At 40.5% G+C, this 19997-nt stretch overlaps 3 protein-coding genes across 4 annotated transcripts in view; 2 read left to right on the top strand and 1 right to left on the bottom strand.

Moving 5' to 3' along the window:
• Positions 1-141: 141 nt before the first annotated feature.
• On the bottom strand, positions 142-3893 carry trappc4 (trafficking protein particle complex subunit 4). Its single transcript, XM_015028579.1, has 5 exons — positions 3673-3893; positions 3416-3590; positions 2466-2569; positions 510-636; positions 142-374 (listed from the first exon to the last, which is right to left on the bottom strand). Exons 1-5 carry the CDS (start codon positions 3845-3847, stop codon positions 296-298), a joined length of 660 nt encoding a protein of 219 aa, XP_014884065.1. The 5' UTR covers positions 3848-3893; the 3' UTR covers positions 142-295.
• A 171-nt stretch (positions 3894-4064) lies between these two features.
• On the top strand, positions 4065-7428 carry rps25 (ribosomal protein S25). Its single transcript, XM_015028580.1, has 5 exons — positions 4065-4169; positions 5564-5653; positions 5736-5919; positions 7202-7300; positions 7391-7428. The coding sequence occupies exons 1-4, from the start codon at positions 4167-4169 to the stop codon at positions 7294-7296; spliced, it is 372 nt and encodes a 123-aa protein (XP_014884066.1). The 5' UTR covers positions 4065-4166; the 3' UTR covers positions 7297-7300; positions 7391-7428.
• Positions 7429-9301: 1873 nt separating this feature from the next.
• sgcg (sarcoglycan, gamma) overlaps positions 9302-19997 on the top strand; it is a 21311-nt gene continuing 10615 nt past the window's right edge. Inside the window, exons 1-6 of one of the 2 annotated variants that reach the window (XM_015028578.1) lie at positions 9302-9517; positions 10800-10957; positions 15628-15822; positions 16258-16362; positions 18423-18510; positions 19308-19427. In XM_015028578.1, coding sequence (XP_014884064.1) covers positions 15628-15822; positions 16258-16362; positions 18423-18510; positions 19308-19427 — 508 coding nt within the window. In that variant the 5' untranslated portion in view covers positions 9302-9517; positions 10800-10957. The remainder of the gene's footprint in view (positions 9518-10799; positions 10958-15627; positions 15823-16257; positions 16363-18422; positions 18511-19307; positions 19428-19997) is intronic. The other variant, XM_015028577.1, reaches the window with a different exon arrangement.

Here is a 19997-nt window from a genome sequence, read left to right as displayed (position 1 = left end):
CCAATCATGTCCAAGAATGGAAAGTGCAACACTGCAAGAAAGTAAAAATAATTAGTGATTTTCACAGTAGAATCCTAATGTCTAAGAAGTTAAATCTAAAATAATTCATATTAAACACACATGCAGACAAACAGCCGAATATTCATGGTGTTTAAGTTTTATTGTGACAAGTATTTACAAAGCGTTATGTATATACAGCCTTAATTTGAAACAACAGACAAGCGTTCAAGACAGAAGTAACAATCAGAGATTTATTTTGTATACACATGCTGTGATGAGGAGTAAACTCGGATGTTTACGACCCGGCTCCAAAGTTTCCAGCTTTCTCTGCAACCTCCAGCGAACTCTTCAGATTCTGATCAAACAGTTCGCATCTGGATCCAAAGACAGGAAAACAAAATAAACCAAAACTTAATGAAACGCTTGATGCCAACAGGCTACACTGTCATAAGTATGAAATTTGAAAGAACTGAGCTGAAGGCAACACAGTTCTGTCACTGTCCAGATACCTGATGGGCATTTCCAGGGAGTAGAACGGGTTCTTCAGAGCAAAATCCGAGTAGATCTCGTAAATCTTCTTCAACAAGGCGTCGATACCAGACTGTCGAGGGTCTGCCAGCACAATAAACTTTATCCCTGGAGGAGGAAAGATGGAACAACGAAGAGAAACAACCCAGTTTAAAAGCAGAGACGATGAGATTTGATGGGTATAACACAGAGGTCTTTGTGCAGCCTTGTTGATCATTACTGCTTTTTTAAAAAAAAATAGTAATAAATGTTTTAATTATTCTGCCTTCGAGATGGGCAAGATGTGGTAGCACTTTTCCTTCCTGAACACAAATGTGCAGTGGCATATTCTCTTTTCCACTGCGAAGAGTGACTAAGAGAAACAGGAAGTCCGTAAAGACTTAAAGTTCCTAAACATTTGATCAGCCAAACACTTTAAAGCACACGAGTTAAACTCACGTGCGCCAGACCAAATCTGGCAGCTGTGCGCTAAAATATTATTGCATCAGTCAACTCAGTTTTTATTTATATAGTGCTAAATAACTTGAATGTCTAATCTTATGTAATTTTTAAAAGTACTCCTTGAACTCAACAAAATTTATAATATTTTAACAGTTAGTAGGTAGTTTTATCTAAACATTCTGCCACAAGTCAACATTTGACAATATTCATGGTCTTGTTGCAGCCTGAAATGAGGATGAGTTTGCCAGCCCTACTTTAAAGTATGAATTACAAAACTGACAATGATAAAGGAACCATTTTACTGGCAAAAAAAGTGTTTTTTCTACAGTTTTCAGATTAGATCATGTTACTGAGATGATAGATTCCTTAATCTATGCATTGTTACCAGAGGTGTCTACAGATGTGGAGGGTGCTGTGTGTAGTCTAACACTGTGTCAAGGTTTTTCTTGGATATCAGCAAGTTTTTGCCTAATTATTGTCCAGTCCTTGTACTTAATTAATTAGGTCAATCTTATTTCCTTTATTAGCCTACTTAATTAGCCTACTTACATCCGGCAAATTTAACAAATGAAGGACAAAGGCAGAAAAATGTTAATGTAAAATGGTTTCTCAGAAGGAATCGATCGCTTTTTGTAGTACCAAGGGATCTTGTCAAAAACTGATAGAATTATGAATAAACCTGTATCAGATTTTGATGCATATTTATTTGAAATGTGTCTGTCAGTTTTAGCATTTAAAAATAATATATACAAAATTGGCCCTGTGACAGACTGGCGACCTGTCCAGGGTGACCCCCGCCTCTCTCCCAGAACGAAGCTGGAGATGGGCACCAGCAACCCTCCCGACCCCACTGAGGGACAAGGGTGTAAAGAAAATGGATGAATGGATGGATGGATATATAAAATTTTAAGAATAAAAAAAAAACACTAGGTGCACCTGTTTCAATTTTCTGACCGATTGCCGATCTTTAAAAATCTTGACTTGTTGATGCAGATGTTTTTGTCTGAAATGTTGAAAATATAGCAGGAAAGTCGCTGAGTTGGAAACTACTGTTCAATGCTAATGTGCAGACATGACCTGGGGCGCAGGGACAGTGGTTGATTTTTAGACCTTCGCTGAGGTTTGCTAAGATTGTCTTCACATGTAAGTATTACTGATCTCCCAGAATTAATAAATCGGGGCCAATTTATCAGCTGGCCGATTTATCGGTGCACCCCTAAAAAAAAACCCCAACCTGATCGATCCCAGTGGAGCCAGAACCTCACAATGAAGCAGTGAATCATCTTAAAGAAACACCCAAATAAAGAAAGAACATTCATTAAGAAAACCATTTTGCCTTATAGGTTCAATTAATTAGTTTGCCGTTTTAAAACCAGTCACACTTGTTCCCCATTTTTCTCATATTATCTGTTAATTTTCTGGGGATTTCTACGATGGTGCATTTTAATGTCAATATAATGTTAACATGGTAGTTGATTGTTTTATGAGGTACCAACCTGTAAGAGTCTGATAGCAGTGGAGTTTGAACACATCCGTTTCTAGCATCTCGATGCCTGAACTTCCCACTTCAGGAGACAGCTGTGAACCTATGGCAAATAACCTAGGGAGACATTTCAAGTGTTAACATCAGAGGCAAATGTAATTAACTTTAGAAATCCAGAAAAACTATTAATGACACTAGGAAGTTCTGTGACCACATATAGGAAGGGAAGAAATGCTTAATTAAAAAAAAAGATAGGTCTTGTTTTCACATTCATGGTTAAATAAAACTACAGACAACTTTGATTTTAAAGCTTCTTCAAGACAAGATAAAAATAAGACAAAAATAAGCCACAGATAAAGACACTGAAGGCATTACATTAAATCAATATTCAACAAAACTTAAGAAAAACACAGATGAATACTCAATACTTCTTTCTTCCTGTAGTTAGCTCCAGACACCTTCCCATCAACTCTGACCAGCTTTCTTCTTCTGTTAAAGAAAAGCTTCCTAAAGTATGATGCTGTCGCAATGTTACATCATGAGACTGTTGCATTCAGGGTGACCTGAATCAAACGAATGACTAATTAGCAAGCCCCAGAAGAAATGATGAGATGCAGAGGAAGCAAATTAGCCATTTGATTTATGTATGTTGGTGCAAAGATGCATCTAAAAGTTGCAGGATAATGGCTCCCAGGGACTGCAGATCTCTGTGGGTCTTTCACATAAATTTCTAATAAAATAAATCAATGTTTGTGGTTGCAAAATCATAAAGCATAAAAATATGTAAGAATATTTTATGTTATCAGAATCGTTCTAATCTGCGAGCTGCACCTCCCTGCTGCTACCACCCAGAACCCAGTAGGTTTAAACACACCTCATTTCCTTATTTGGGGTGTTTTTAATAAATAATACTATCTTGTGCATGGCAGCACCAGCCAAGGTTTCAGCCCCAGAGTGACTTACGAGTGAAACATGGACGCCAGCATCAGCTTCTCATTGGAGCTAAGGCGAGCCCGTCCAAACCGGATAGAAACCGGATAATTTCCTGGGTCCTTTAAATATTCAAGGATGTCTTTTCCATCGGCTGTATTTTTTCCCAGCACGTCCACTCCATTGATGGACAGCACTACGTGTCCAACTGAAAGACAACAGCTTCAGTTACGCAAAACATTATTCTAAAACTTAACCTGAAGGCTTCATTAGGTTTAGGCTAACATTACCTTTGATTCCGTCTCGCTGGCCAAACGATACGACGACTTTTTCATCATGATGTTTCAGCACCAGGTCTAAAGGGTAGCTGAAGGTCTTTTCTACTTCAGTTCTTGGTACGTAATTGTCATACTGGTAAATTAAACCCCCAGCTTTATTCACGACATAAACACTGAAAATCACCATCTTTGCCTGGTCTGACTTCCTCCCACTTGTCACGTGACGTCAACACGTACCTTTTTACAATAAAATGTTATTATTTATTTTACGGCAATTTGTTTCTACTTGTCTGCATTTGATTTGATGTTTTTTTAAAAGTCCGCAAAAAGTAATATTCTATCTCCACGGCAGTGTCTGGCAGTAAAATTACGTTTTTAAAAAGACTACAAAACATGAGAAAACTCAGGCTCCCAGAATTCCTTTTATCACTTCCGTGGATACGGGTTGTCTAAGGGACAGTTGCACGGGTGGACTTCCTTTCGCTCCGACATCTTGACGAGGAAACATGGTGAGGCTACGGATAACAAGTTCTAATTGTGAAAATAAAACATTTAAGTGACTTTATTGTGTGTATTTGAGTCCCCGGTTTTTCGGAATTACCCTTTGGGTCAATGCAGGTCATTTGCTTCGATAAAAGTCGTAGGAAAATTCTTATAACTTAGAGTTTACGTACTGAGCAGGATGCTAGCTGGTTTGCTAGACAAACCACGTTTTCATCTACACGGAGCCGACAGAAAGCTATCTGAAAGATATTTACGTGAATCATAGCTCTTATTTAAATAATAAACTTCATAAACTATTACGAGCTCTAGCTAAATCATTGTTAGGAGACGTAAGGGTACAAAACGACATCATTTTGTGGTTGGAAGAAAAGGCCATGACACCAGATTGTGTGACCCATCGTATTTCTGCTCCAATCTAGATGATAAACAGTCACCAATATTCTTCACAATATTTGATAAAGATAATTTGACACATTTCTATGATGATAAGATGACACTTTTTTTTTCCCCTTTTTGCTTTCTTAGACCTGATTTAAGTCGAGTGCTTATTAACAAGCTTCTGCATTGTGTCGAGAAATATTTTCGTTATTCATTTAAGTTTATAGTTGATTTATGGTGTGATGGCTTTCTTTCCATGTAAAAGTATCTTCCTGCTGACTTGAAATTGAAACTTTTGGCCAGCGAAAATGTTTGTACAGTTAGCTTTCTTTGTCAATAATCGATGTCTATCCTATCTTGCACTAACCCCTCAAATTTCTTTTACTTTTTAAAACCCATTTGCAAAACAAAATTAAGCACCTATGCATTTTGCTAAGTTTAAGATTTAAATTGTAAGATTATTCATTAGTCTTTACACTTGTTAAATATGTGCACAAATAAATGGTTCTCTTTGTAAAACTGAACTGGAAAATGTGAACTTACAAATGTTTTCAAAGTTTATGCTATCATGCTACAAGGCTTACATTAATATTATGACTAAATCCATTTAAGATCTTATCCAGATTTGATTTTTTTTTTTTTTTTACTTCAGGGGTTTTTGTTGGGGTGGCTTCTCCGTTTCTGTACATAATTAACTGAGTTTGAGATCTGCTTTGTGTTCTAATTACCTAAACATTGTCAGTATTATCATTTTATTACTTAAAGATTGTCAGATTTAGGACAGACAGATAAAAAATTAATCAATTTTAAATCTTTTCATACTGGACCAGCTAGTTATTTGGTTATTGACTTTTCCTTCTGCTGCTTCATGTTAATTGTGTGAATCAACAGAGATGTTTCGTTAAACCCAATAATCGTAATAAATAATGAACATCAAATCGAAGGGCTATGTACACATGTATCTGTAGGATGAGCATCAGGTCAGTGTGAAGAGTTTTAATTTGATGCTTTTTGCTTCCAGCCTCCTAAGCAGGACAAGAAGAAGGACACTGGGAAGTCCAAGAAGGACAAGGACCCAGTCAACAAGTCTGGAGGCAAAGCCAAGAAGAAGGTGAGCAGCGGTCAGCTTTTATCTAAACCTCAAGCAAATGCTAAATGTTTGAATGTAACACAATCTTTTTGTTACTGAGCAGAAGTGGTCCAAGGGAAAAGTGAGGGACAAGCTCAACAACTTGGTCCTCTTCGACAAGGCAACCTACGACAAGTTGTACAAAGAAGTTCCCAACTACAAGCTCATCACCCCCGCCGTTGTGTCAGAAAGGCTGAAGATCCGTGGCTCTCTGGCCAGGAACGCCCTGCAGGAGCTGCTCGCCAAAGGTACACCCCAACATCTGGCTGCTATGCAGGTCCATTTAGATGAGCAGGATGTCATCGAAAGTGGATGTAGATTGTTTCAATTTGCTTGACTATTTGTTAATCAGTCTTATTTTAAGTGGGAAACGTAACAGAGAAGGATGTAGATACTGGAATTAGTCAGTTTGTAGAAGGTGTTATAGCAACTATAAACTTTAAAAGTGTCTTTAAAAGCTCTAAAGTGTTGGAGTCAAGTAAATTTTAGGCCTTAAAGTATCTTAAGTATGTCAAAAGTTTCCTTGCAAAGTCTGAAATTATATTTCATTTTGTCTGAAATGTGTTGGTGTGTTCTTCCACTGCATCATTTCTTTTCATTGTGACGCATCTTTGAGAAGTGCTGTAGAAGTTGATGTGATTTCACAAAACGATGACATTGGTCAGCTTAAAGTACTGCAGTCACATCAGAGTCAAAATACCAAGTTAAGGTAATAATTACATCTGCGTTGTAGATGTAAGTTTAATATGATTTTTGGAGTAATTAGGTTAACTTTGTATTTCTCGTTGGTTTTGCACTTCAGTACTGAGAGCTTGAAAGGCCTAAAATGTAACTTGCAGAAACCTCGTTGGAGAGACTTTGCCTTTCAGGGGACGCTCGCTCAGGATTTATGTCCTTAATGTGAAGTATTAAGTACAGAGACAAAGATGGCACAAAGTGAAATGTACTGAGACAATAAACATTCTTTCAAGTTTTTATTATAAGACAATGAGTGAGCAGTCATGTCTATCATATTTCATTCTTCCTGCTTCAAATCACATTTATTCCCTCTGAGACGTTTTGACCTCTTTTAAAATATAAACTGCTTGATGGAAACAGGTTTTACACAGAAAAGGTGACTTTAGAACAATTAATGCTTGTCATGTCCCATTTTTTGTTTCCAATAATTTTTACTTCTCTAGCGAGACCTGCAGCTATAACCGGTACATGAGCTTGTGTCATTCACTGTACATCTGTCTGTCTTTTAATGACAAGCATGTTTAGCTTTTTACAGCCAGAGAGAAATAGTGGTCACACTGACCTGCAGACACCTGCTATGAACATCTTTATGAGTCATTTAAATCTGACACCTTCAAACTTCAGGGTCAGGCTGACTGATGGAGCGGCAGCCTGTGTGTTTTATTTGAATGCATCAGCTGTTCCTACTGCGTTACTCTGACATTTTCATACTTCATTGTGAGTTGACTGCACAGGGATTGTAGCAGGGATGTAAAAAGGATGATCTGAAGTTATTCCTGTTTTGTCTTGCAGGCATGATCAAGCTGGTGTCCAAACACAGAGCTCAGCTGATTTACACACGTAACACCAAGGGTGGAGATGAGGAGGCAGCAGCAGAGAAAGCATAATCAGGTACAGCGGGAGACTGGACTTCTCCACACATCTCATCATGTAGTGTATTTTGGTGTCTGTTCTAACTTACCTTCTTTTTTCCTTTTGCAGGTTCTCCTGTGTGTGTTTCCTGCGAGCTGTTTGTAATGAAAAGTGTAATAAAATTGTAAAAATAAAATGAGTTTGTCTGTGTTTCTTAAACTGGATTTCATTTCCTGGGTCTCACTGTCGCCCGAGTCACCTGATGAGTCTTTGACTCATCTAAGCATTTACTCACATTTACGTGTTTATTGATTTTTAGTTGGCAGCTGACGGGTCTTAATACTTGAATGCATGAATGAGTGAACATGCATTAAATGCAGAAGGTATTAGGCTGAAATTGAAGGAGATGCTCCTTCGATCTGACAGCTTTGATAAAACATTTAGAAAAATTATCAAAATGAAGCAAGTAGGAAAAATAACGTTGCAAAAAATATTTTACCATCAAAATTATGATCGTAATCACTAAAAAAATAAGTATCTTTTTCAGTATTTAAAACTTTCTACATAATCTACTGTAGACTCAAGGGATTTATTGCTTCTGCTTATCATGCTTAATCTTTTTAGCATGATTGGTTCCTAATATAAATTCAGTTGTGAACTCAAACTATTCCCTCAACTCATTCATGATTCCATAAATCCCCTGTTTGGCCATAAAAAGCATCTGGCTTTGGAGGTTTATGGTTTGCTGATAACGGCATGAAAAGAAACTCAAATGTTTGCTCAGGGCAATTGATGTGCAGTACTTTGGTGATGGATGTTGCTAACCCTCCCTTTGTCACGGCGCGGCGTTCCCCCCCCCACCCCCTGAGCGCCGACAGCCAAACAAACCGCGGGGTTTACGCCTTCGACATGCATGCAACATCCATCAGGTCCTCCAACACTCAGCCTGTAAAGAAAACAAACACAGAGCTGCGTTTGTCTTTTCATTCTGGCTGTCCAGCACAAACTTCACATTTTAAAATGAATTTAAACATTGGCATTGGCTCTCCACTAGTGGATTCAGGACATTTTAAATTCAAGTTGAAATATTATAAGAATCAAACAGCAGTAACCTGGCTGCAAATATGGTTCAGTTTCAGCATTCAATCTTGGGTTCACACCTGCTGTCAATTGTGAGCCTGATGAACAAGAAGTGAAAAGAAGCTAGGAAGTAGGATTTAAAAATGAAATTAAGACGAGGTAATTGTAATGTTTAATTGTTTTAGATTTAGAAGGAATGTTATCAAGAAAAAACTAAAATGTACCAAGGTATGATGTAGGATGCATTTTGCCTCCCAAATGGCTCAGCAGGACAAAAATAGCAAGGAAGCTCAAGTAAATACAAGTCTCACTTTACCATAAACTGTTCACATCTTTTATTAGATCAAAATGTTCTTTTTCTCTCAGTGACCACAGGTACACAGAATGTTACTCTTGTCCAGTTGGACCTTTTCCTTTTCAACTAGTTTAGTTGACGTCGCGTCTGAAAAAAAAAAAAAAAGCATCAGTCAAGCTTAAATATTCAAAAACAAAACATCTGCAAATGTTCCATGAAATACAAAACAATATGTTTTTTTATCTTGTCTCATGATAGAACTGAAATGAATGGAGATTTTTGTTGTTGATTTATGAGTAAAAGGCTGCTTTTGAAGCTACTGATGGATCTTCACATACAAGTTCAGTAGCTCTGTAACAATTATGACTCCAGTAACCAAATTTCCTGTATGAGTTCAGTAAGCCACACTTCCCACTGGCTGAGCCGTCAGGAAGCTCAGCTTCATGTCGAGAGCCACGACTGAAGTCTCAGATTAGAAGGTACTTGATCAGACTCTGGGCTGGGCAGTGAAAGTGACACAGAGCATGAAAAACAGCTGCCTTTGTTCACTGTGGCTGACTGTCTCTGTATGTGTGTGTATGTGTGTGTGTGTGATGGAAACTCTGCCCTCTCCTCCTCTTTCCATTTTCGTCTCTCCCTCTCTCACTCAGAGCCCCACTGACGGTGATGTTTAAATGTCTGGAGGACAAGAGTCGGAGTGGGAGCGCCGTCTCGCGGCGATCAGCCCGGATGCGTCTCCCAGCTCTGGATTTATGGCACGCAGCTGTTGAGTGGCTGACAGACGAGTGAGGAGCTCCAGCACTGCTGCCTCTCAAGCTGCTGGGAGCAGCTCAGGATCTGCTTGCTTTGGAAGGAGGACTGCTGTGCCTCGACACGCAACCGTGAGTAGCTGGGACTGTTTTTATTCCCCTTCATTTGTCGTGTGTGTATCTCTTCTTGAAATGAACTTCAAAGGGTTTCACAGTGCTGACCTTTAACCTAATAAGCGCGGTTTAAAGGTTTCGTCCACCTTAGCGTTTTATGTGTTGCGCTGTGATAACTTTCCGTTCCGCTCAGAGGTTTCCTGGGATTTGGAAAGTATGTTTTTAGTGAGCCAACTGTGAGCAGTTTCACCATACATGGCCAACAGAAGTGAAACACAAAAATAACTCACTGCAAGTCCTTGTATTAGTCTTGTAGGCTATAGTTTTACACTGCTTGGTCAATATCAGGTATTGCCTCTGAGTCTTGCCTTTTTTTTTTTTTTTTTTTAAATGTAGTTCACAACACTTGCGTCCTATTTTTAGAAATGAAGGCATCACAGGAGAGCATTGAGACTTGACACCGACTATCCTCTATTCACACAGAGTGAACTTCAGCCCGGGGCTCAGAGATCCTTTAAATATTTTCCTTCCTCCACACATTTTAATAGTTGCTAACCAGCCAAAACCTCTAGCGCATGATTTGTTCAAGTTTTAGCTCATGTGGAAACCTGGATCACAGCCCGGACCTGTGGATTTGAAGTGATCAGATCCTCGGTCTCATCCGGAGGCCAGACATCATCAGGGAGACATTTATCCAGACAATGCATTAGAGCATTGCATCTCAATCGTTTAACATCAAGTTAAAAACGAGGTTTACGAGTACAGATGGACATGTTACATAAAAAAGAGCATAGACTTTGTTTTTTTCCCCCATCAGAAACTGTCATCTGTTTGCACTGCGTGTTTTATATTTGAGTTTTAAAACTAGCAGATTAACTTAGAAATGGTCAGATTTTTGTGCTAAACTCTGCGCACACTAAGCATTCCTGGCAGTCTGGCAGCGAGGCTCTTCAGGGAGTGTTTATTTGGGTTGCTATGGAGGGATCAGCCTGCGGTTTAAAGCCTGGTGGCAGGACTGAAAGTGGAGCTGAAGGGCGCATCAGATGGATCCAACCTTTAAGATGCTTCCTTTATTTTCCAGCAGCTGAATGCACAGAGGCCTCTTAATGTGTTCATTTAGAGTAATTACACTGGATTCCAGCTAAATTCATTAACCATCATAATGAACAAACCAAGAGCTCATTCGCTTAAAGTTCCTGATCTGATCAAGGTGTGAGCTCACCAAAAGCTGCTGCTGTTAATAGATCTGGCTCTGGGATATTGGAATGGGTTTAATTGGGAAAGCGTGCTTCTCTTTCAGGCCTCAGTGGAGATCCTTGGAAATGGCAAACATTTAAACGTGAATCGATCCGTGCTCTCCAAATCAGCAGATGACGGGCAAACTGGGCTGTTTTCCCTGCATATTCACCCTGTAAACCTGAATCATTCACACAGATATGATTAAAAAATATAAACGAGGTGAGATACAAGCCAGGAAAAAAAAATCAAAACAAGCATTTCCACATAACTTATTCCTTATCGAGAGCGCTGCTCGTCTCGTCTCTCTCTCTCTCCCCCCCGTGAAGATATCGCAGTTATTTTTTTCCTCCCATTTGGAGGCAACATTCATTTATTTGTTCATGAAAGAGGGGCTATTCATCACTGCTAAGCTTGCAGGGCATGTGACAGGTCCTGTGGAGATGCAGATTTGGTCATAGAAACACTTTCAGCCTTTTATGCCTTTAACACACACTCTCCAAGTGTTTACTGCAGGCAGAGAGAAACAAGCCGGCCCTCTGAGAGCCGGGAGCCAGCTCCTCTGCTTTTATCTGTCAGCCCTCGCTGTGCAGCTGGAAAAAGATGTTTACCTTCATTATTTGCAGAAACTTATTTTAGCCTGTCGGTGCAGTTTGCCGCTGCATGTTAATTCGGCTTCCGGCCGTATCATCGACGGCCCCTGGGGCCCGCAGAAAGACGATGTGCTCGGCTGAGCATCTGTTCCTGTCAGGGAAGAATTACTTTTCGGTTTGAGGAGTGTTGGTTTTAACGTGATGGAGAGCAAACCTAGCTGGGAACGTAGGATCCAACATCTGTGCTGTGCGTAAATCAGTGAAGCCGCGTTGAGAAGGCGCCGCTAAGACAAGACGTGTTTGTTCGGCTTCCCTAAGAAAGGCTGAAGATCTAAAGCGGCTCTGTGTTTATTTCCTACCTGTTCTGGGTGGGTTTTTGTTGACTTGTAATAACCCAAAGCTGACAGTGTTTCCCCCCAGCTTTTCTCCTCAATGACAGCAGTGTTCTCTGCAGCTATTTTTTTGGTTATTATTACAGATCTATCAATAGAAACTGACAGAGCTCCTCTTTCCCTGCAGCCCTGTCAGGCCGTCAGCTTCTTGGACACACACTTGCCTTGTCTCAGTGAAATCTTCCCCCAAGGTTCCTTGTTGTCGCCTTGTCAGGTGGTCCAAATGCGCCGACCGGGGTCTCCCTTAGAGGGGTCAGCAGTCCGAGCCTGATCTGAGCTCACGTGACCCGAACACAGAAAACGAGTCCTGGGCCGCAACTTAAACCTCGCTGTGATTCAAGACACAACAGCTTCCTGTGCCACATTCATCCTCACAAACTTTTTCTCAGTTTACAGCCACAACCTTGTTTTTTTTTCCACTGAGGATGATACATGGTTTCATCCATCCATCTGTTTTCTTACACCTTTGTCCCTAGGGGGGTTGTGTGGGGGTGGGGAGTGGGGGGGAGTGCTGGTGCCTATCTCTAGCGAGACATTTTGTGCGAGAGGCGTTTTGTTTTGTTTTATTTTGCATGTACACCAAAAAGTTAGATTTTGGTTCCAATAGGCCGAGCACCTTCTTCCAGAGTCTCTTGGCTGCTTCTTTTATTCTCACCTCATGTCTTGTGTAGGTTTAGTGTTGTGCCATATTCTTTCCCTTTCTGGATAAAGGACTGAGCAGCACATTGGGACGCTCAAAGCTTGAGAATCAGTGTTTTCAGTCAGAGGCTTCTTCAAATTTGCTGTAATACAGACTGCTGCAGGCCCACAGCCATTGCCATCTACAGCAACTCTGAAGAATCTTGAATAATTTGAGTTGCAACATTTAATTTTTCCTTTGGGTTTCATAAAGTATTTGTTTCAGCTGAATTGAATATTGTTTAAAAACTGATTTAAACTTCTCCACAACTCTCTGCTCAACTTTCCTGGTGTTGTTTGGTCGTGATGCTTAGCCCTTTTTCAAACCATGTATAATTATCATTCCGCTAAGTAGCCTTGCTCCACTTTGCGTTGTTCTATTAAGTAAAATCCTTTTGGAAGTTCTCGCTGCGTCGACACTTATCAAGCTGATACTGTAAGCAGAAAGTGCTTCTGTTCTGTATTAAGTTGCGTTTTCCTTTCCCCCCTTTTTCAAAAGGTGCTGGGAAATTGTGTAAAGTTCTGTGTTGGCACCGCTCTTCTAAAGCCACAGTGCCCGAGCGCCGGGCTCATGAATCACAGACTGCACAGTGTGTGAGTGAAGCATTATGTGGATGTGTCATTAGGCGGGGTGCATTTATAAAGCCAGGCCGAAAGGCTGGAAAGTATATTGCATATAAACATTGTGTGCTTAAATCCTGCAGTAATGGAAACCCGGTGTCAAAGATGAAAATTCACCAAAATTATTGTATTCAGTAACCCGAGACCACGACCGCAGGAAAGATGACGCACGTTTCCCAACGGATTCCAACGTTCATCGATCTCCCTAATGCTGCTTGTTTTTGTTTTGTGTGTGTGTGTGTGTAAGCTCCGGCTTTAGCGATAAAGAGGGCAGTACATTTATTTCAAACACTCTTCCGTATCAGCAATTTCAACCAAATATCTGATGCATGAACTGTCATAACAAAGAGGATGATGAGGCATTCTGCAGGGATTGTTTATCAATGCTATTAATCGCAATGATTGCGAGATGAACAGTGCTGCAAAAAGCTGAAGCTGCTTCTCGCTTTAACACTGTAGCGAAAGAGAAAGATTATTTAATATGCTTTTGTGTTAAAGCTTCTTATAACAATCGATATTAAGGGTGTTTTTTTTTTTTTCTTAATTTGAGATTTATATTTTATATTATATGAAAATTGCAATATTGACACTTCGTCTTGAAATTGAGTATTTTTTGTATAAAAAATTGCTCGTCACCTATACATAATCACACAATCTACCTATGATTAATTATGCAAAGAAAGAAACAAAAACACGAAATAACTTCAAACTAAAAAGAGAAATTCCAGTGGAAACTGAGAATGAACTTTTAGGCATCATTTAAAATCCAATTTTCTCTACTCTTCCTGAAGTTTCAATGCAAGATTCTGCACAAAATTTTGTCCTAAACATCCGACATAGCTTTAAGTTTGGAGAGAGAAAAGAAAAGAGCGCGCTTGAAGTGAACCACCTCGGGTCAGTCAGCACACCACCAAAATAAAACCGATAGAAGACGCCTCACTTTGGTCCGAAATAAGACTGCGGTGTCTCGTCTCTGCAGAGGTTTGTGTGTTTCCGCTACATGGGCCAGATGTGGCATCAAACCGGCCAGGTGGGTCAGACACCTGGCCTAGTGCGGTTCCCATGCTCTGAGCACATCCTAAGCAGTAACTAAAAGCCATTTTGATGGACATGCTCTGTTTCATCTCTACCACAGTTTTGTGAAGGCAAAACAAATAAGGCCTGCTGGAACTCGCAGGGAGTGAAATCGGAAAAACAAAAAGAAAGCAGAAGAAAAGTGAATTGTAAATACAATAATGAGGCTTGAAATCCATTGGCCAAACTTCTGTGTTTCTCTCTCTGTGAGTCCACAGGCTCTCTGCGTCCAAACTCAGCCACAGGCTCTCCCTGCAGTCATTACGCAATCAGGCCCTAATAGACCCACGAGAGCAGATGTTTGTACAGCATTAGCCACGTCGCGTTGGATAGCTATAAAGAAATAAAACAGTTTGACGAGGTAAAGTTTTCTCCTGACTGAAAGCAACATTGTTATCTAAGGTCAGACATGCACCTTGTAACTTTCTGAGCAGAAAAACCAAAGAATGCATTCACAGTACACAATTCTTTACAAAGGAATGTCTGCTCATGAATTAATAACGTGGTTCATCAAGGACATTTCTAAGAGTCCAAGGGAATTATAAGCACAATCTTTTAACTGGGCAAGAAAAATAAGTTTCATCCATCTTCCCACTAAGTCTGTCCAGCTCCCCTGTCCCTACTGACACAAAGCATCTCCACAGCATGGTCCTGGCTGTCTGGTCATGTTCAGTCTGATGTAGCATGCTAGCTTTGAGCAGCGGATAGCTCTTTGCTAGCAGGACAAACCGCTACATTTTGGTCTCATCAAACCAGAGGACCTTCTACCACATTTCTGCTGTCTTTTTTTTTGTGATGGGCACTTATAAAGACATTCTTTATAAGTGTCTTCTTGACATGCATTATAAAGACCACATTCAGAGAGTATATGATTATTTGTCTTCCTGACTTTGTTACCATGGCTACTTCCCTGGTTTTTGTTCTTCTTGTCCAAGTTTTTCAGTTTAACTGGGCAGCCATGTCTTTGTATGTTTCTGGTGCTACACTCTTTTCCCTGGATTGAACTTTATGAAAGCTATTCTATTATTTTATAACCCAACCCTCCTCTAAACAACTTTCTTTCTGACCGTTTGGTGCGTTTGTAAGTCTCCATGTTGCTGTTGGATTGAGAATGTAAAAATATTCTCAAACAACAGAGGTCTTCACTTTACAGCTGGATTTATTCAATCATACTCAGCTGTCTTCTGTTTACTTATAAGTTAATGTTTGCTTAAATCTTCCTGCCAATATTCTTTAAAAAAAAACTGTAAACAATTTATAGTTTTCCTTAGAGAGAGATCAGTTAAAGTTTGTGTGTGTAACATGGCAAAAGGCTGAAGCAGTAGGAATGTTTTTGCAAGCCACCGTATTCATCAATTATATTTTTTAAGAGAGTTTCGTGTTTTGCTGAGGTTTGGTTGGGTTTCTCTCCACCAAAGCGTCTTCAACTCTCTCATCCCTGACTGATGTCACGGCATGCCATGTCCAGTCAGACTTAAAGCATCTGTTTCTCTTGCCTGTGTACCTGTCAACATGTGTTGCCCTCATCCGACAGATGGTTCGGGAGCAGTACGTCAGCACCACCCAGGGCGTCGGCGCGCCCCAGCCCGTGCCCGACCACGTCTACAAGATCGGCATCTACGGCTGGAGGAAACGTTGCCTCTACCTGTTTGTGTTGCTGCTCATCGTCATCCTGGTGGTCAACTTTGCCCTCACCATATGGATCCTCCGGGTGATGTGGTTCAACGCGGTGCGCCCTGCTCACACTTTCCGTTCCATTTCACCGCTCCTCTTCAATACGCTTTAAATTCTCTGTTATTTTTCTTCACCTAGTCCACTAACATCAGGACGCACATTGCAGCAAAGGCGTTTTCACCATTAGCGTGTACGTGGCTGTTTAAAAGAGGACAGTGCGACTGCTATTTCAGGGAGTCTTTTCAGCTTTCTGTCTCAAGTCCAGATGGCAACTGCAGATTTATGAAGAAACAGAGATGCACCAAGCAGCCTCGCACACATACTCATATATTTATAGACATGCTATTTATTTAAGAGCCTGCCCATGAGCCCAGACCCGAAGTCTTAGAAGAAATATCACAACAATCAAAGCGGCGAATGTGAATATTGAATCTCAGCTGAAGCCTGTTTTGTGTTATTTTATTTCTTGAAATTAAGTCGTTTATTTTAGGAAGGGATGGGACTCCTACAAGTACACCCTGATGGAGTAAAGCTGGATGAAGGCGAGTCTGAGTTTCTTTTCCCGGTCTATGCTCAAGAGATTCACTCCAGAGAAGTAAGATCATCACAAACACTCACTCTATCTCCCACATTCCTCCTCGTTGTCTGGTCTCTCTCCTCTCCCCCTCCTCATCCCTCCTACCTTCTGCTTTCCAATTAATTGTCAAACTGTTGTTTGCTCAGCCTCGCAGCCCGACAGCCTGCCCATTATTTCATCCTGTTTGCTAAACCTTAAACTGGAGTGAGAGTTGTAAATGTGCTGCTATCATCTGAATCTGCAGACACTCGTGCAGATATTGCCTAGCCTTAGCTGGGGGGGTGCTATTTTTTTCTTTTTTTTTTTTTTTTTTTTTTTTTTTTGTGTGTGTGGGGAACGTGTCAGAACAAACTGGATTTGGCAGTCCCACGCAGTGCACATGGCGAAGCGCTCAGCTCCCCATTAACCTCAGGGATATTTGTGGTGGGGAGTAGTTTATGGCCTGCCTCCTAGCAGCAGATGGGAACACTTTGCTGCAGTTGTTTGCATGTTATGGCTTTTCTTGCTCATAACAACAAGTTTTGTTTTTTTTGCAGCGTTTGTTTTGGGGGGTTTTTTCCTCTCACAACTCTCATTAAAGAGACAATACATCCCTCATCTATGGATGGGCACATTTCTCTAATGCATTATACGGCTATCTAATGAGACTCAGTGACTCACGTCGCCGTCCTTCGTCTTTTGCATGAAAAGTTTGTTACTTGGATCATTTTTATAAAAGCGTCTTCCTCGCAGCACAGAAACAGAAGTGATTTAATGCCGGGTGGCTTTCTGTTCATAAAAGGCTCATGTTTTCTGTCTGCCGATACAAATTACAGGCTGCTTCTGTCGCCTTGTGCAAACATTGCTGCAAAATGGTCAGGGAGCAGTACGTCAGCACCACCAACGTTTCACAGTTTGTCTAATGTTACCCGATTTATTAAATGTTTGACATGTTAATGAACTCTTTTTGTGAGGAGCCTGAAAAATCAGTCAGTGTTGAGGAGTCGACTGTACAAAAAGAAACAATAAATAATTGTAGAAAAACACCAAAACAATTGTTTTCCCAATTGTGTGTTTTCTGGTGTATATCTAATGTCCAAATGCTTACTATTCACTCATGTCTTGCTTTGATATCTACAATTTACCAATAAGAAATATATTGATAGTTGCAGTGAAGTTCATTCTAAATGACGTCAGTCGATTTCCAAACACACTCCCCTATTTATTGAATGAATTTATCCTCATTCAATACAGCTTCAAGGAAGAAAAGAGCAAAAAAAAAAAATCAAACTTCTAGTTAAAGTTAAAGCTTTCCCAGCGAACCGAAAGCTAATGAGGATGAGAGCTGGAAGCAAGATGGCTATGAAGGTAGTGAGTGTGAAGAGCAGATATCGGATATCTCTGGTACAGTGTACAAGTGATAAGTGGGTGGTGTAATTCCTACCTTCTCTTTGAGGCTGATTCATTCTACAAATAGAAGTGAATGTATGGAGAGTAAGAGTAAATACAACCTAAAAATATGCTTTACTAGTCGAATATAAACTACATATTTTAGCTGTGACTTTAACTTTACCGTACTCAAATGCATCGGTTGCGCAATCGAAATTAAACCTGAATTTTAAATAAAATTTCCCCTTCATATGTTCATTTCAGGCGGTTGAGCCACAGTGACGAGGTGCCCTAATAAACTGAGTTCCTCATTTTGTTTTGCTGTTAAAGCTGCTGAACATGCTAATGAAATAAATAGTGTTCAAACTGATAAGTTTTCTATTTCTCTTGTGCATCATTATGGTACAACGTAGCCTAAAGGCAACAAACTCCCATAACATATAAAAACACTCCAGACATTTTTTTTTCTAACTGCCTAAATAGATTAACTCATTAAATGTGTGTTTTTGTTGTTTAGAGGCTGAAAACATCAGGAGCAGCTTTAGTGACACGTCACATATTAGACTTTAGTATTTCAATAGTTACCCTGTTGGAGGCAAAGTGAAAGTTTTTCATCATGTATGTGCTTCCTGCTCATGAATGTGTTTATTCTACTTTATTTTGTTTGTTCTGGAGGCTATAAAGCGTCTTTTTTTCCCCTCTGCCTTCAGGACACTCCCCTAGTTGTGCATTCATCAGAAAATGTTTCCCTTAATGCCCGCAACGAGAACGGGAACGTTACGGGGAGGACATCTGTGGGTAAGAGGACGCATGTCCACACGGAGACAGTCCCGCGCTCACACCTCGCATTCGCATGACGTATGGGGGCGACGGTAAAGTCACTCATGTACTTGTCCTGCAGGGATTCCTCATCCTACATTAGCAGTGACAAGAGGCCATCTGTCAATTTATAATCTCTTAGATTTCCATTTAAAAGCCATTACAGGCAGCGTTCCTGTCTCTGGCATTGCTTCCGGATCATTCTGTCTTCCACGGAGGGCTCGGGGCCCGTGGAGGGTCATATTTGTACATCTTTTATAGTCCTCCGACGGCTACGTTAGGATGCTTTGTCATGATTAAAAGGCCAGCAAATGACCCAACTAATTACTGTGTTCCGCGATGCCATTATGTGTCCTTGATCGTTAAGTCGTAAACCGCATTGCCTGCGTGCTCCCAGCCCCGGGAGCATAAAACTAAAATGCTTGTTAGAGAAGATTGTGTGTCGTTCACAAATGTAGACAGAGGCGGCTGAGTTAAATGTGTCGCTGAGGGATCCACCTGCAGTAGATTCTGCTCTCACAGGGCTGGGAACACAGCTGCAGTCAAGGGCAAAGAGGCTGACCTGTGATGAGGCACTCTTCAGTAAAAACCTAATGGGGGTTACTTGTTTCTCTCTTGGGGTTGAATTGAACCACGTTGCTGATCACGTCAGCAATTCTAATAAGCTAGAAAATTTTCTACGCAAAACTAAAACGACTCGGAGTGAAAGGATGAGGTCCGTTTTGTTCATGTACCACGGCCAAACCCCTTTTAGGTGTTTTCTGTTACTGTTGCAGGTCCCAAAGAGGCTCAGGGACACACTCACAGCATGCTCTTAAACTCCCCCAACGACAACATGCTGTTCAGTGCAGACGGCGAGCAGACTGTGATTGGTCCAGACAAACTCCGAGTCACAGGTATGTGGGCGGACATCTATTCGTGTGAATGTAGCACACACCTGTTGGCTGGGACCATTAGGAAAACGATTAACACACACCTCAAATGTGACGTCAATGACAGGTTGGGTTCGAAGGCAAAACGCTGAGCAGCAACCAACAAACTAAGGACAAACACAATGTGATTGTTTCCACGGTCTTTGGGTGTAAATAGCAGAGTTTCATTAAAATGATCATCATTGTGACACATATTGGAGTTTAAGTTTAAAGTGAATTTTCTCTCAGTTTTAATCTACTTAATCTGCTCCGGTAACTTCTGATCTGCATTAGAGAACAGTGTCTTACTGGAGCAACCGTGTCTGGAAAACTTGATTTTGGTTTGGAGTTTTCTTTCTCTGCTTGCAGCTCTTCAGTAAATAACGATGCAAAGCTGATAGAAAACAATTTCATATTCAGGCACCGGTCACCATCTGAATTTTGTTCAAGGTTTGCTAAACACTTTGCAAACTTTCCACATCTACTGCCACCTTCAATGAAGGTACCTATGGAGATTATCACATTAGAAAACTGTAGCCTCTAAATTAGGTATTT

Source organism: Poecilia latipinna, unplaced genomic scaffold, assembly GCF_001443285.1.
Source record: "Poecilia latipinna isolate Pla-1442-1.1 unplaced genomic scaffold, P_latipinna-1.0 Scaffold129, whole genome shotgun sequence".
In the NCBI taxonomy this organism is placed as follows: Eukaryota; Metazoa; Chordata; class Actinopteri; order Cyprinodontiformes; family Poeciliidae; genus Poecilia; species Poecilia latipinna.
Note: the sequence above shows the minus strand (reverse complement) of the source record. Positions and strands in the feature narration are given on the sequence as shown.

Excerpts from the sequence above, each read along its gene's own strand:
- rps25 (XM_015028580.1), top strand. Across the intron at positions 5,654-5,735 it reads GAGGCAAAGCCAAGAAGAAG|AAGTGGTCCAAGGGAAAAGT; the intron begins GTGAGCAGCGGT and ends GTTACTGAGCAG. Across the intron at positions 5,920-7,201 it reads GCAGGAGCTGCTCGCCAAAG|GCATGATCAAGCTGGTGTCC; the intron begins GTACACCCCAAC and ends TTTGTCTTGCAG.
- trappc4 (XM_015028579.1), bottom strand. The coding sequence starts at position 3,847 with ATGGTGATTTTCAGTGTTTATGTCGTGAATAAAGCTGGGGGTTTAATT. Across the intron at positions 2,570-3,415 it reads CTGGCGTCCATGTTTCACTC|GTTATTTGCCATAGGTTCAC; the intron begins GTAAGTCACTCT and ends ATGTCTCCCTAG. Across the intron at positions 375-509 it reads TCCCTGGAAATGCCCATCAG|ATGCGAACTGTTTGATCAGA; the intron begins GTATCTGGACAG and ends CTTTGGATCCAG.